A 17,349-nucleotide genomic window follows, 5' to 3' on the forward strand; every position below is an offset into this window, starting at 1 on the left:
GAAGATATAACTTTGGGAAGGTAAATCACAGGGTTTAAACGCGTAGAGTAGAATATATCTAAATGCACTAAAAAGTAACTAAAAAATTGTGAGATTTCGGGGGGAGGTCGGGACCGGAGGACCCCCCTGCGTACGTGCCAGAGTAGGGTATCTCTAAATGCACTAAAAATTAAAAAATAATTTACGTTGTTCCAACCAAACTGTAGAGTCCTCTAAATACGTAGAGCATCTCTAGATGCACTAAAACATAAAAAATAATTGATGTCGTTCCATCTAAACTGTAGAGTCCTTTAAACGCGTAGAGTAGAATAATTTTAAATGCACTAAAAAGTAACTAAAAAATTGTGAGATTTCGGGGGGAGGTCGGGACCGGAGGACCCCCCTGCGTATGTGCCAGAGTGGAGTATCTCTTGATACACTAACGAGTAAAAAGTACCTTATGTCTTTCCAACTAGACTGCTGAGTTCTTTAAATACGCAGAGTATCTCTAAATGGACTAAAAAGTAAAAATAATTTATGTCATTCCAACAATATCTAGAGTCCTCTAAACACGCAAAGTATCTCTAAATGCACTAAAAATTAAAAAAATAATTTAGTTCCATTGAAACTGTAGGGTCCTCTAAACGCGTAGAGTAGAGTAAATTCAAACAAAATAGCATACAGCCTATTTGCTTTACAGAGAATAAAAAAGTGGTGGTATTGTAGTCTTGAGGGGAAGGTCACATAGACGAGGGTTTCCGATGCTTGCAATTCTGGGACGAACAAAGGTATGGATCTCACCAATTGCCGTTGGCTCGATGATAGTGACGTATTTGCTCACCACATGGGTATCACTAGCCAACAGTTGGATAGGGCCATTAAACTTTCTCTGTTTTTATTTTATCAATAATTAGCTCAACGCTCATTTTTTTCATACCTAATAAAACAGAAAAAGAATTGCTACTTGTATGTTTTTACTTCAAACTTATAAACTAATCAGTCACCTAAAAGGGTGTATCGATTAATATTGCATAGTTTTTGCAACTTGAATAGAGCTGGATAGTAAACCCAAAAAACTGACTGAGTCCAACTAATTGTGCTGATGGCTAATTTCTCCGGGATCTAAGCGTGAGGTAATCTATTACTTTTACGGTTATGATCACTACTTTCTATAGGATCTAGGCATTTTCATAGAAACAAAATCATTATCCTACAAAGGCATCCATAAGTATAATTCATTTTGCTTAATAGACTTAAGTGTGCTAGACTGAGAAAAGTGGAGCTGTAGTAGATTCTGAGATCTAGCCCATCGTTGCTATGATTCTGAGGACACCGAAGGATTCACTAAAACAGAGCAATTTTCAGTCATCCAACAAGCCAGCCCAATTTTGTTCCGTTATCCATCGGTATTAGAGCTCCAGGAAACAGGAGTCAAGGCAATTCACTGCAACGTTTCTAAAGACAAGTTTATTAACATGACACTATTGACAATCACCCATTGACGCGGCTTCGGAATCTCAAACAGTCTTTGAAGATGTGTGCTCACTTTGCCGTGATTTTCAGTCAGTCGGTTCATTGTCTTATTCCAGTAACATAGTCCCCTTTTCACCCATCCTTATTTTTTTCTTTTGACATTTTGGCCTAAAAGAAAACAAGATACATACAAAGCAGTTGCGTAAATTAGTTATCGTTTACAGAGCCAGGGGAATGCTCTAGTTCACTTCATAGGGGCGTGCCTTATCCTTACTGAAACAAAGGCACTCATGGCTCGGTGCAATAACAAGCCAAGTCCTAGGTGCTCTTGAGTCCCCATTCTCTTGGGGCCCTCATTCCTCCTTCGTCTAGAAACAGTATTTCCATTCCAGTTTGGGAGTTTCCTCTAAAATGAGGAGTTTTGAGATCTTACAGGGGCAAATCCTTTCATTTGGGGATTCCATGGGGTTTCTAGCCTAACACTACCAAAGATTTTAGTCTCTTTGCTTCCTCATCTTGTTTCTAGACACTATGCTCTTATGTGACGGGATAACGCAATTCAAGAGACAATGCTCTGTATGAAGGGAAAAGAGAATCAAGAGGCAATTCTCCATGTGAAGGGAGAACGAGAATCAAGAGAAAACGGTCTGTGAGGAGAGAGAAGCCTGGAGCCTAAATGCAACTAACAGAAAAACCCTGTGATTTACCTTCCCAAAGTTATATCTTCGTTGATACATCCGAGGAGTCTGAAGTATGGCATTTTGACAGCTTCACTAATGATTCGTTGGTCCATATATTATAATCTTTCAAAGAAGAGGCAATTCATTTAGTTTATGATTAAAGTGCATTCTTTAAGATATTTTGGTACAAGGAATTGGTGTGGTCAGGGCTAGCCCTTGTTTCTATAGTTGACCTTACTGCAGAACCGTCCTAAATTTTACAAAATCTGTTTTGCTCCAGAGAGAGGGGACTTTTTGAGGGGTCCAAGGGCCTGTACGAGATTGGAAGGAAACGATTCTTGCATTTATTTCTTAAGTCCTTAGATGGTGTAAAAATGAGCCACGTCCAAGCTACATTTATTCCTCTTTTGTTTTTTATTTTAGAAAGTAACTATTGCTAGATTTGTTATCCTTACAGCATATCCTCGTAATTTATTTAGGCTAAAAAGTAAAGGCCTCTCTCAAGAAATCTAAACAAAAATAGTACAAGTCCATACCAGATAGTCGATAAGGCATTGATCTTCTGCACTTGAAAAAATCCAAAGATACTACCATCTTGGAATGCAACTTCCCTAACTACCTTGTTTTTACTAAGTCTTTCTAGCTCGAGTCCTGATCTTTGAACTTTTTTGTCATTTTCTATTGCTTTTCTAGGGTTCAAAGCTTAGGGTGCTTTAATAAGTCTACACTCAAATTTTATTATAAAATTGGAATCATACTTGAATGACATCTATTCTATAATACAGTCTTCTGGCTGCATAAGATAGAATTATATAATTAATCAAGTAAATGAAGAATGAAAAGGATGAATAATAATGAAATAATGTAAGAAATCATTTACCTGATAAACTCTTACTGTTTTGTTGCAGTTAATTTTGTCTGGGTTATTAGAAATCCCGCATTTGTGTCCATATTTGGAGCAAATTCTTATCCTGTCACAATATAACTTGTATTATTACCAAGTAGCATGTATGAATAACAGTAGTTTCAATTGGGGGGGGGGGGTATTTTCCCATTAATTTTTTTCTGCATTCCCCCTCTCAGATTTAGGAAAATCTTTTCGTGGAATTATTATTGAAAAAGGGTTTGTTTTTATTCGTATTTTTGTTAATGAAATTGAAAAAAACAACAAATTTTCCCTACCTGGAATATGAAGAATAATCTTTTGCCCCCCCCCCCGTCCCCAGGGTCATGTCTATATTTTTTTTTGGGGGGGGGGGGGGGGAAGGGGGTACAAAAAAGGTTAAAAGAAACGCATCGGTAATTTCTTTAAATGTATTGCGTTACGTTTTGACGTATCAGACAAAAATATTGGAGGGGGGAGGAAACAAATTAGAAAAGCTGCCCGAGCCTATTATAAAAATAAAATTAAAGACTTGTGCCATGATAAACCAAAGAACTGGTACTCTGAAATTAAAAAACTTACCGGCAAGAGTCAAGAACAACTAAATTTTAATATAAATGAACCTCCAAACACCACAGCTAATAACCTCAATAAGTTTTTGGCTTCTATTGTCCAAAGTCTCCCACCACTATCTCACGAATTTCCAGATATTCCTGTTCCTTTTTCACTCCCACATATTTCTCCACTTGATGTTGTAAAAAAAATTGAAAAACTAAAACGATCAAGCATTTGCCCTTTAGATATTCCTTTTCCTCTGATTAAAGCTTTCGGTGATTACCTCTCAAAACCCCTATCCACCCTGTTCAATGAAATTACCGAATTTGGATAGTTCCCTGAATATTGGAAAAAAGGCTTTATTACCCCAATCAAAAAGAAAAATCGGAAGCCTGGTTTTGATGGCATTCGTCCTATTACCCTCACCTCGATTTTTTCAAAATTGTATGAAAGTTTTCTCGCAGACTGGCTTAAGATGAAAGTCCTCCCCCGCATTGATCTTAGATTGTTTGGCAATCTTAAATCCACGTCAACCTCTCATTACCTGATCCATCTTGTTGATACCATGCGTAAATTACTTGAAAAACCTAACACTTGGCTTAATCTAATTTCTATTGATCTTCAAAAAGCTTTTGATTTGATTAACCACAATTTACTCATAGATAAACTTATAAATGAATTCCACATTGAAACTTTCCTTGTTAAGCTCATTGTCTCTTTTCTTTCTAATAGATCTCAAGCAGTTAAATATCTAAATTGTTTGTCAGATCATCTACCCATACTTAATGGCAATCCTCAGGGGACTATTCTAGGCCCTCTCCTTTTTTCACTTATGATTAATAGCCTTTCAACCCCTTATGACAATAGATGGAAATTTGTCGATGACTTGACAGTTTTAGAGATATCTCATAAAAAAATGTTTAGCAACCCAATGGGCATACTCCAAGATATTGCCTGTGAGGCCTCTTCCCTTGACATGACTGTTAACCCTTCTAAATCTGCAATAGTTTCAGTAAGTTCCCTTAAATCCCCTCCCCTTTTTCTTGCTCCTTATACCTCCTGAAACCTCTGTCACATCTCTTAAACTCCTTGGTGTTACAATTTCTTCTAGTTTGAAATGGGATGCCCATATAAATAATATCCTACGACAAGCAAACTCCTCGCTTTCCCTCCTTAAACTTTTAAATAAATTCAGTTGCCCCCAATCACATTTACTACAAGTATACATTTCTTTTGTGCGTCCCATATTAGAGTACGCTTGTCCTGTGTGGCACCCTGGCCTCTCTAATGAAGCAAACCGAAAAATTGAAAATGTCCAAATGAGAGCTCTAAGAATTATTTTTAAAGAGGGCAAGATACCATATTTGCATTTGTTAAACATTTCAAACCTTAAGACACTCGAGAGACAAAAAACTAAATGCTTCCGGTTTTCAAAAAATATCATAACAAACCCTCGGGCGGCACGTATTTTCCCAAAACGTCCATCCCAATCCAGAGTACGGCTGTCGAAAGCTGTGTCTGATCCCATTCCTGTTTTTGTCCCCATTCACTGCGTTACTTCGAGATATGAAAGAAATTTTGTCCCCTTTATTACCGGAAAAATGAATAAAATGTCCCAATAGCTTCTTTTTTTTTCTTTGTTTCCCCCCTTCTGTACCAGTTTTTATTTTTTAACTCTTTTATTGACTTACTGTAGTTGGATTATTGACACTTTCTTAGTGTCTCTTTTAATTCATATGCATTTATGTCTCGCTCTTTTTTTTCTGTGTATATGTGTTTATTCCCCCCCCCCCTCCCTTTTTTTATGTCTATTATAATTATTTTTCCGATTCGTATTTGTGTAAGTTTAGTTTAACCAGTTTTTATCTTTTTAAATTTCTCATTGACTTTTTACAGTTTTAATTATTGACTGTTAAATGATTGTTCATTATGATTTTTCTATTTCGTTGTTGTTGTTTCATTTTTGCCAGTTTTAGTGCAATCATTTATATTGTCGACTCCGAAGTCCGAATTCGGCCCTTTGTGGGCTTGTGACAGTGATCTTTTTGAAATAAATATCTTATCTATCTATCTATCATATTCTATATATGAGAGGGGGCCACCCTTCCTCAATCCCTAGGTCTTTACTCTAAAGTTTGATTTTTTATCCCAATCCTGTAAAAACAACTCCTGAAACACATAGGCTATGAAATATAAAACTTTTTTAAAGTGTTGAAAAGTTTTAGCATAAAGAGAGGTTTTGCATAAGAAGGTAAAACTGTGTAAGAAGTGGGTATTTATCTGTATATTGAAATACATAATCATGCTCATAAGAATATTTCTTTTTTAGTTGAATAGAAAGCATTCAACCTATACATAGTTTATTAAGTTGAATTTTTGTTAAAAAATTTATAACCATTGGTTGTTCACACTTAATTGGACACCTACTTAAATATATATTTAATTTTGATGAATATGTGATGTTTTCAAGCTTAAGTCGCCGAATTCAAGGTCATATTAATTTTACTTTTTTTTTTACCTAAATGACATTCTCGAAATTTTGATCTGACGTAACTTACGAAACAACTTACGTAACGAACTTCTAGATTCGTATATTTTTATTACGCAGATGAGGGGTTTTCCCCCTAGTTAATACCTCGCTCTTTACGCTAAATCTCGAATTTTGTTCCAATTCTTTAAGAATGACCCCAGAATCACAAAGGCCGTTTGATTAGAATAGATAGATTTTTTGAAAGTACTAAAAAAAATTTAACGTAAAGAGTGACGTCTGACTAGGGGGAGAACCCCTCATATACGTAATAGTTTCTGTTCGTTTTAAGTTTTAATGTTGCTCCTTACTTTCAGTTAAGAAAACTTTTTTTTTTTATTTAATTTCTGATCGTTTTTTTAAATAATGCTGGGAAATCCGGCGGCCCTCTTCATAGAAATACCCCTTCCTTCATGACAATATCCTCCATGGAAAGATCATTCAACGTAGCTTCCTTCTCTAACCCCCCTTCCAACCAGCGGAAATCCCTCCAGAAAACTTCTGCATACTTCCAAGTAACAAATACTATATGTAAACAATGGACAAAGTTCATAACTTGGAGCCCTTCCCCCGGGGACTGTGGGGGATTAAGTAATCCTCAGAGATATATTTATTAGGTTTTCGACTATGCTGAACAAAATGGCTATCTCAATTATGATCAATGACTTTTTGAAAAATATTAGCGTGGGAGGAGGCCTAGTTGCCCTCCAAATTTTTTGGTCACTTGAAAAGGGCACTAGAACATTTAATTTCCTTTCGAATGAGCCCTCTCGCGATATTTTACGACCATGTAGGAACTTGAAACCTCTACAGTCAGGTTCTCTGATACGCTGAATGGTTTGATTTTCATTAAGATCCTATCACTGTTAGGGGGAGTTTCCTGCTTTTTTCGAAAATAAGGCAAATTCTTGCAGGCTCGTAACTTTTGATGGGTAAGACTAAACTTGATCAAACTTAAATATCCAAATTAGCAGGAAAATCCAATTCTTTTGATGTATCTACGGGTATCAAAATTCCGTTTTTTAAAGTTTTGGTTACTATTGAGCCGGGTCGCTCCTTACTTACAGTTCGTTACCCACGAACTGTTTGATAAAATTAGTGGAAGACACATGAAGGAGTCATACTTTTTTTTCTCTCTCTAAACAAAAAGCCCACTTGTAAAGAAATTCAATGAGAAGGATGCACACAAGCTAACGAAAAATGGCTGAGGTGCAAGGCAGTGAAGCTGTAAGCCAACTGGGGGTGGATAATTATGTGCTAGACATAATTTTGGACTTGAAAAAATCGTTGATTGATTTTCTTAGAGTCATTGTCTGAGACTGGTGGTCTCTTCAGAAGGTTGCCAGGGAAGAGATCAGAGAGCTGAGAGGTTACCTGCATCCAAAGACACTTTCCTCAAGAAATAGCGGGTCACTGGCCGTCACACTCTTGACACTACTAAGCTTCAAAATTTTGCAATTCAGAGACTGTCCTACTTTTAAAGCATTGAAGCGTGTTAGTACCTCGACCGAAAAAAACCTAGTTATCTAAAAACAATTGATGGAGTGATTGTAACTATGTGCCCATCAAATCTCATGGGGCTCTAAGTTCCTCCCTGCGAAAAATTGGTGATCCACTGAAGTGGTGTACGCCTTAGAAATTCACTTCCTCTTTTTTCTTGTCCTAAGGTGTCTATCGCAATCGCTCCCAGCATATTTCAGCACTTTCGTAAAAATGTCAAATATTGGGCTTAAGCCTCTGTAAAGCATATCATGTCCAATTGGCCCATGGCATTTTCCCCATAAGTTCTTTAGCCTATCAAAGAAAAAAACCTGACCAATTTTCTGTCGAAAATTCTTCGATGACAATAAGGAATACTGAGAGGTCACAGTTCTACTTGTACCTCAAACCTTACTAGTTTAAAATTCTTGTATCATCTGGTTCAATCAAGATGCAAGATTCCTATTCTTCAGTTAAAATTTTGTGATAGGGGAATCGGGCAGCGTTACATGGGTCACTAGCTCACTATAGTCTTTTGATCTGAAATATTACAATATGATAAATCCTTTTGGTCCAAGCATGTTGAAAAATGTTAAGTCTGGTGACGCCTTTTAATCATAGCTGATTATTTTGACAGAGCCTTTTAATGGCATTTTCAACATTTTATCCAATGCCATGGGGTAGGGGCTACTGGGGTGTCCCAGGGGTAAAAAATGAGCGAGTGGAGGCTTCCTATTAAATTATTTTCAGTACTTAGAAAATTTTTACTAGAACAATCAAATTTTGATTTAATGAGCCCACTCCCAAGTTTTTGTGATCATTCTTTCAAAACAAAATTGCTGGGCGAAAAAAAAGTAAAGCAAAGATGATAATATATGGGACTAAGTTTGAATATACTTTTTTTTAAATGCATCCTTTAAAGTAATGATTAATTACGGTAAAGATATTTTCTTTTGAAAGTGACTAATATTGTTACTTACACGTTGAGTGGTTGAAATCCTGGATCGGAGGAGGACTTGGAAGTCCATGCAAGAGCTGTTCCCTCTGCAGGAGCACCATTATAAAGTCCTTGGCCTGATTGAACGCCATACCAATCAAGTTTTGTTTCACCTGTATTCCAAGCGTTGTATTTAGCATAATGTTCTGTGGTGCCAAGTGAGTTAACCTGATTAAAAGTAACAAAATGGGATTACTTGAAATACAGCAAAATGGATTTTGTAAACTGACTTGACTGAGTAGCTCCAGTCCTGCTCTTTAGCAGCTATTTTTGTAGTGATTCAATGTTTCAAATGCTGAATCAGTTTTTGAGTGTGTATTCAGACCTTAGTTTATACATTTAATAGAACTCACATTCCTGTCAAATTCCCCAAAGTGTAGAACAAACAGTAAATTGAAACATTTTCCGCCATTAAATTGTATTTGTAAAATAAAAAGAAAACTTCATCATAACCTTATATTTATTTTACAGACAAGAAATGATGTGCAATGATATACAGGAAAAAAATGAATGAATTTCTGAATGTTTCGAGGGTTTAGCCTTCAAATTTCACGGGTCTATTCAAGTCCAACAAATACTAGAACGTTCGTCAACGCTTTTACCGAAATCCCACCGTTGTATCCAAAATTCCTATTTCCGTAACAAAACCCATAGGCTCGGCAAGGAAGAAAGTGGAAAATCCAAATTTAAAGTAGAAATAAAGTGCTAAAGTAGGTCTAAAAATATTAGAGGAGAAACATTCAAAATAAAGTAGTCTACTCTAAAATATAGTAGAAATGGAAGCACTGGGTTTAGAGTGCAAGAACAGATTTAAAAATAAATGTTAAGAAGACAAGGTTCCTTAGGCTTGAAATATTAGAGGATGAAGAGGTGATGTTACTCAACAAGAAAGTCTATCTCAAGTAGAAAGCTTCACTTGGTTAGGTAGTATTATCAGTGAATGCGGTGGATAACGGTGGAAATGTTAAAAGTAGAATAGCCAAGGTTCAGGGGGCTTTTTCTTAGTTGAAGGAAGTTTGGTAAGAATAGAGCATATGTGAAAAATCTCTTGAATGGCAAAATCACTAGGCACTATAAGAATCTAGGTTGTCAAAATGGTGGATGTGAAATTCCCTCAAAAGGTATTAAGCTGAAAATCCCTGGGAATGTTGAAGGATATGTTTAATTAAATCGAAAGACACTGTGTGCATTCAGGCTGTCAAAAGGCCGTATCGGAAATATCTGCAAAACAGTGGAGGGCATCAAGTTGAAACTTTCATAGAATGCCGAGGGGGATATTAAACTCATTCACAACGCATTGTGTTCTTCAGGGTTGTCAAAAAGGCACATCAGAAAAATTTCAGAAACAGGTATCAAAAGAAATTATTTGCATCTTAGAGATTTTTGGAGAAAATTGAGAGGGATTTTTAATCATAGGCAGCGCAGTAGCACTGCCTAAGCACAGAACGTTGTTGGCACAATATATTATATTTTTTTTTCCTTTAGACCAGGGTACTTCGTATCGGAGGAGTTGTCATAGAAACTTAGAAAAGGGTTCATTTGATTGGAAATTGGAATGGCTAGTGCCTTTTTTAGTAGTCGAAAGTGATCGGAAGGCAACTAACACCCCTACCACGCCCACCATTTCCCCAAACATATCCAATCAAAATTTTGAGATAGCTATTTTCTTCAGCGTAGTTGATCTCAAGATAGAAATTATGTTTTTGAGGAGGACACTCCCCAAGAGCCATCAGGGCAAGGGTTGTAAGTAATGCCCCGAGGGCATTTAAGATTTTTATAGAAAGCGTTGTCGTAGGAAACTTCAAAAAAGGATCAGTCGATTGGAAATTCAAAGGGCTAGTGCCCTTTTTAAAAGTCGAAAGTGATTGGAGGGCAACTAACCTTCGTCTCACGCCCACCTTTTCCCCAAATACATACAAACAAAATTTTGAGAAAGTTATTTAGTTCACGTAGTTGAAGGGTCTGTACAATTAGGTCTTTGAGGATGAAACACCCCCCCCACGCCCCCCCCAGCCCTCATGGCAAGGGGTGTAAGTTATGGCCGTGGGGAATATACGGTTTTTATAGAACGCGTTGTCGTAGAATTTCCAAACTTGGTTCATTCGATTGGAAATTGAAATGGTTAGTGCCCTTTTAAATAGTCGAAAGTGATTGGAGGGCAACTAACAGTCCTTCCATGCCCACCATTTCCCCAAAGACATCCAGTCAAAATTTTGAGATAGCCATTTTGTTCAGCGTGGTTGAAAAGTCCGGAAATTATATCTTTGAGTTGGACAATCCCCCCGCATCTTCAGGGCAAGGGTAGTAAGTTATGCCCTGGGGTCATATAAGGTTTTTACTGAAAGCGTTGTCGTAAAAACTTGAAAAAGGGCTCGTTCGATTGGAAATTCAAAGGAATAGTGCCCTTTTTAATAATAGGAAGTGATTGGAAGGCAACTCACCCCCCTCTCATGCCGACCTTTTCCCCAAACACATCCAATCAAAATTTTGAGATATCCATTTTTTTCAGCATAGTTGATTTCCAGATAGAACACACACACACACACACAAACAAACACACACAAAAAAACCCACACACAAACATAATAAAACACACAAACACACACACAAAACAGAGAGAAATGCAAAAAGTTAGGTTTATTTAAGATCACTTAACGTCGAGGCTAAGTGATCTTAAATGAACCAAACTTTTGGCATGTCTCTCTTTACCTTTTGCTTGCAACAGTGACGAGGTAAACCACCACACTACACAAAATATTCCATGTCTTACATTTCGAGGAAAAAAATTAAACGAAGTTTGAAACATCTACAGAATGTAACGTTGACAATAAACAACGCTACGAAAATATTGCAAGTGTTACTTTTCAAAGAAAAAATCCTGAAATTAACTTTGAAACACCGACAGAATGTAACAGTGACAAGGCAAGCCACTAAAAAAAAATTTCAGGTCTTACATTTCAATAAAAAAAAAATCTAAAATGTACATTGAAACATCTACGGAATGTGGCGGTGACAAGACATAACGATAAGAAAATTTTCAAAATTTTACATTTCATGAAGAAAATCATGAAATAAACTTTGAACACCGAAAGAATGTAGCAGAGACAATATAAACCACTGCAAAAAAATACTCCAAGTCTTAAATTTCGAAACAAAAATTCCAAATGAACTTTGAAACATAAAGAGAGTGTAACAGTGACATCGTAAACCACCACAAAAAATATTTCAAGTCTTAAATTTCAACGAGAAAAAAATCCCCAAATGAACTTTGAAACATCAACAGAACGTTGCAGTGACATGGTGAACCATGAGCCAACAGTGCAAAATATTTCAAGTCTTACATTTCGAGACAAAAATTCCAAACTGAACTTTGAAACATCTACTTAGAGTAACGGTGACTAAGACACAACGCTACGAAAATATTACAAGTGTTACATTTCAACGAAAAAATCCTGACTTGAACTTTTAAACACTGACAGAATATAACAGTGACAAGGTAAACCATGACACAACACTACAAAAAAAATATTCAAAGACTTACATTTCAATGAAAAGATTCCAAAATGAACTTTGAAACATCATGAGAGTGTAACTGTGACATGGTAGATCATGACATAACACTACAAAAAGTATTCCTAAAATATTCATAAAAATCTCTAAGTCTTGCATTGTAAGGAAAAAAATTCCAAACGAATGTTGAAACATCTACAGAGTGTAACAGTGAGAAGGTAAATCGTGACACAACACTGCAAAACTATTTTAGGTCTTACAGTTCAAGGGGAAAATTCCAATGGTGTGGTTTTGTGTGTTTTTGTGTGTTTTTGTTTGTGTGTGTGTTTGTTTATGTTTGTGTGTGTGTGCACTTGTGTGTGTGTGTGTTTGTCTATGTTAGTGTGTGTGCACTTTGTGTGTGTGTGTGTGTGTGTGTGTGTGTTTGTCTATGTTAGTGTGTGTGCACTTTGTGTGTGTGTGTGTGTGTGTGTGTTTGTGTGTGTGTGTGTGTGTGTGTGTGTGTGTGTGTGTGTGTGTGTGTGTGTGTGTGTGTGTGTGTGTGTGTGAGTAGAAGGGCCTTATTGACTCGTGTCACGCACCCCTGCTGCCACCTACAATTTAGTTTAATGCTGACGGGACATAATTTATTCAAGGATTATCGATCGAGTCTAATGTGGGTGTGTCAAGGTCAATCGATCTGTTTTTGTTTGGCCACGTGCGAATGACATGAGGGGTGATTTACATAATCGATGGGGGAATTATTGATTCACGAGCGTTGGGATGACGGTACATTATTTATTCACGGATTATCGATCGAGTCTAATGTGGGTGTGTCAAGGTCAATCGATCTGTTGTTGTTTGGCCACGTGCGAAGGACATGATGGGAGATTTACATAATCGATGGGGGAATTATTTATTATCGAGATTTGTGATGACGGGACAAAATTTATTCCAGGATTATCGATCGAGTCTAATGTGGGTGTGTCAAGGTCAATCGATCTGTTGTTGTTTGGCCACGTGCGAATGACATGAGGGTGATTTACATAATCGATGGAGGAATTATTGATTCACGAGCGTGGGGATGAAGGGACATAATTTATTCAAGGATTATCGATCGAGTCTAATGTGGGTGTGTCAAGGTCAATCGATCTGTTGTTGTTTGACCACGTGCGAATGACATGAGGGTGATTTACATAATCGATGGGGGAATTATTGATTCACGAGCGTTGGGAATTATGAAACAATATGGTCTTAGAGTCCCTAGGGGGAAAGATTACGTAATCGCTCAATGACCTCTTTTTCCAAGATCGATTTATTTGGTGTTTCTATGTGTAATAACTCGGGGCCGAAGGTTGCACATGCGCATTGCGTTCTAACGGGAACAATGTTATTGATCGAGGACTCAAGGGGGACGTGAATGTCATTAGATGTACTTCCGCGCTAGGGGGAATTTTAGAGACCCGAAGGGGGGAAGTAAGAAAAAAAAAGGGATTCACTGTTGTTTGGATAGCATAACATTTGAAATTGATTTAAATAATCGATGGGGGCCTTATTGATTCACGAAGAGGGAATTAAGAAATATTAAGGCTTCTTTAATATGTGATTTACATAATCTCTAGGGGAAATTATTGATTCACGATGGGGGAATTATGAAACAAACATGGCTTCATTGTTGTTTGGTTAGCTTAACCTGAGAAATTGATTTACATAATCGGCGGGTATTTGACTTATACATCTTGAAAATTATATTGTTATTTATGAAACTTCACAAATGTAATTTTTATTTTCTACGATAAATATGATAAAGATAAAAAGATATAAAATAAATCTTAAATATAGTAGAATAAGTTCTGCGTCTTAAATTTTATTTTTACAGACTTAAATTTAGTCACACATAAAATGGCAAGTATATACCAATCATCCTCGATGGTGAAGGAGTATGCATCGCTGGCTAAGGCATTTAACATTATTTTGAATGGAAGCTTGAAATGTAAAGTGGGATTTTGGAAATACATAAACTTAATAATGGTTATTGTAAATTTTCGGTTTGATTGTTAAATAATAAATTTTTTAAAACATTAAATATTTTGCAATTAAAAACGAAAAAAAATTAATTAAAAAACTTTACGACAAATTACGTTTTCAAAAGAAATGTAAATGTCATTTTAAAATTAAGCTCAGCAGATGCAAAAACAATTTAAAATTTAAACTCGAAACAATCAGAAATTACTATTAAAGAATAGATGAAGCCAAAACGAACAGCTATGACTGAGTTTATATTTTAGTTTTCAAGAAGCAAAAGTAGTTAATACTTCCCTGGATTTGACTTACAAAGCTGGAAACGTAAAGTGTGATTTACGAAAATGCACAAATTTAATTTTTATTTTATATGATAAATACGATAAAGAGATAAAGAGAGCAAAGAGAGCTGATATAAAGTTGAATAATTGCTTAAACGTAAATTTTCTGTAAACATAGTTCTAATGAATCACTCCTAAAAAGGTAAGTATAGACCACTCATCCTATATGGTGGGGGAGCATGCACAGCTGGCTAAAGCAGTTAACATGTGCCTGGAAGCTCGAAATGTAGAGTGAGATTTTGGAAAATGTAGAAATTTAATAATGTTTATTGTAAATGTTTTGATTATTAACCATTATATTGCGAAAACACAAAATTTAGAAAAAATAAAAAATGATGCCGTATTTTCACTGCAATACGTGAAAAAATGAATTCTTCATAAAAATATTACTATCTAAACAGTGACAAGATTTAAATTATGATCATTTATCTAGAGAAAACACACAAAAGTACGAAACAAATAAAATTGGTAAGGAATTATAGATGAATTAATAATAAAAATGACGAATGAATACAAATTTTAAAATCACTATAGTTTCATTTTTTTAATTATTAGCCATTCTATAGATAAATCACACATAAGTTAGATAGAATTCAAAATTTTCCTTTATTACCTCTGCAATACTGCTAAAAAGTTAGAATTAAGTCACATTTTAAACTATCTTAAGTTTAAATTTTTTAATTCTTAATCATTCTGTTATATAATCACACTCCAGTTAGAAGAAATGCAAAATTTGACTTTATTGCACATGCATTACGTCTAAAAACTTATTATTCATTAAAATGTTAAACTATCGAAATGGTATATTTTACGTTTTTTAGACATAAAATTGAGAAAACACACAAAAGATATAAAAATTTCGATTTGTTCCTTGTTTCCCTCTGAAATACGTCTAAACATGAAACTTTAAGCTGGAAACGTCAAGTGAGATTTTTGAAAATGTATAAATATGATCTTTATTTTTGAAGAGACATTCTGAATTCTATTCGAGTCATGCGATCGTGTTCAAAGAGTTCGTGTTAACGAATTGTAAGTAAGGAGCGCCATGGCTCAATTGTAACCAAAACTCTTGAAAACAGGTTTTTAGCTCCATGAAGGTAAAGCAAGTTGACATTTCCTTTAAAGAATCAGATTTCAATGCTGATTTTAAATATATAGTTTAGTCATACCAATCAAAAGTTATGTTACTGAGAAAATATGGCTGATTTTCTGAAAATGGGAGGAATACCCCCTAAAAGTTATAAAACCTTAATGAAAATCACATCATCATATTCATCGTTCCACAGAACCCTACTTTAGAGGTTTCAAGCTCATATCTACAAAAAATGGGGAATTTTGCTTTTTTAAACGGAGAAAGATCACGGATGCGTTTTTATTTTTATTTATTTATTTTTTTGTTCCAAAAGTTTTCATATCGACCCAATGGTCATATAATATCGTTGGAGGACTTATTGAAACGGAAATTAAAAGTTCTAGTTCTCTTTTTAAGTGATCAAAAATGGAGGGCAAATAGCCCCCCTCCCACGCTCATTTTTTCCAAAAGTCACCTGATCAAAATTATGATTTTCAGGGTCGAGTATTTCTAGCAAAAAATATAGTTAATTCTAATTAGTGGTATGCAAAATGTGGCTTACAGATTCAAAAGAAAAGTAAAGGTCATTTTAAACTTAAGCTCAGCAGATGCAAATACCATTTAAAATTTAAACTCGAAACAATCAGAAATTACTATTAAAGAATAGATGAAACCAAAACGAACAGCTATGACTGAGTTTATATTTTAGTTTCAAGAAGCAAAAGTAGTTAATACTTCCATGGATTTGACTTATAAAGCTGGAAACGTAAAGTGAGATTTATGAAAATGCACAAATGTAATTTTTATTTTCTACGATAAATACGATAAAGAGATAAAGAGAGCAAAGAGAGCAGAAATAAAGTTGAATAATTGCTTAAACGTAAATTTTCTGTAAACATAGTTCTAATTAATCACTCCTAAAAAGGTAAGTATAGACCGCTCATCCTCTATGGTGGGGGAGCATGCACAGCTGGCTAAAGCAGTTAACACTTGCCTGGAAGCTCGAAATGTAGAGTGAGATTTTGGAAAATGCAGAAATTTAATAATGGTTCTTGTAAATTTTCGGTTTGATTATGAGCCATTCTATTGCGAAAACACACAAAAGTTAGAAAAAATGCAAAATGTTCCTTTATTATCTCTGCAATACGGCTAAAAATGAAGAATTCATACACATCTTAAACTATCAAAACGCTAAATCTTTTAAATCTCAGCATTTCTATATCTAACACCCCCAAAAGTTATAATAAATGCAAAATTTTACTTTATTTAAAATCCTTTACGGCTAAAAATTTATAAAAATTACAAATTTACAAATTTCTAAAGGTAATATTTTTTATTATTTTGCCATTCTATAGCGCAAACACACACAATGTTAGTAAAATTGCAAAATGGTCCTATTTTACCTCTGCAATGCGGCTAACAATGTATAATTAATACAAAATTTCAACTTGCTAAAGGGTAAATGTTTTAAATATGAGCCATGGGTAAATGTTTTAAATATGAGCCATTCTATTGCGTAAACACACAAAAGTTAGAAAGAATGCAATATGTTCCTTTATTACCTCTGCAATACGGCTAAAAATGAATAATTAATTAACATATTCAAATAGATAAATGGTAATTTTTTTAATTATGAACCATTATATTGAATAATCACAAACACGTTAGATATAATTCACTAGTTTAATTTATTAAAAAGTCAAAGCGTCTAAAAACTACGTAGTCATAAAAAAATTATTCATTCGAAAGGGTATTTGTTATGTTATTGTGACTGTAATAGGAGAAAACACACAATAGAAAGCTCTAAAGCAAAATGTTCCTTTCTTACATCTGCAATACGGCTAAACATGAA

The 17,349-nt window shown here is 35.1% G+C and overlaps 1 protein-coding gene across 1 annotated transcript in view; it reads left to right on the forward strand.

Annotated features, from left to right (window-relative positions):
• Positions 1–2,105, forward strand: part of LOC148941048 (uncharacterized) — a 22,741-nt gene extending 20,636 nt beyond the window's left edge. The window contains exon 5 of the mRNA XM_089105150.1: positions 2,017–2,105. Coding sequence (XP_088961276.1) covers positions 2,017–2,105 — 89 coding nt within the window. The remainder of the gene's footprint in view (positions 1–2,016) is intronic.
• Positions 2,106–17,349: the final 15,244 nt, after the last annotated feature.

The sequence above is a fragment of the Artemia sp. Qi Xiang Cuo genome, chromosome 19, assembly GCF_049724085.1.
Source record: "Artemia sp. Qi Xiang Cuo chromosome 19, ASM4972408v1, whole genome shotgun sequence".
Classification (NCBI taxonomy): Eukaryota; Metazoa; Arthropoda; class Branchiopoda; order Anostraca; family Artemiidae; genus Artemia; species Artemia sp. Qi Xiang Cuo.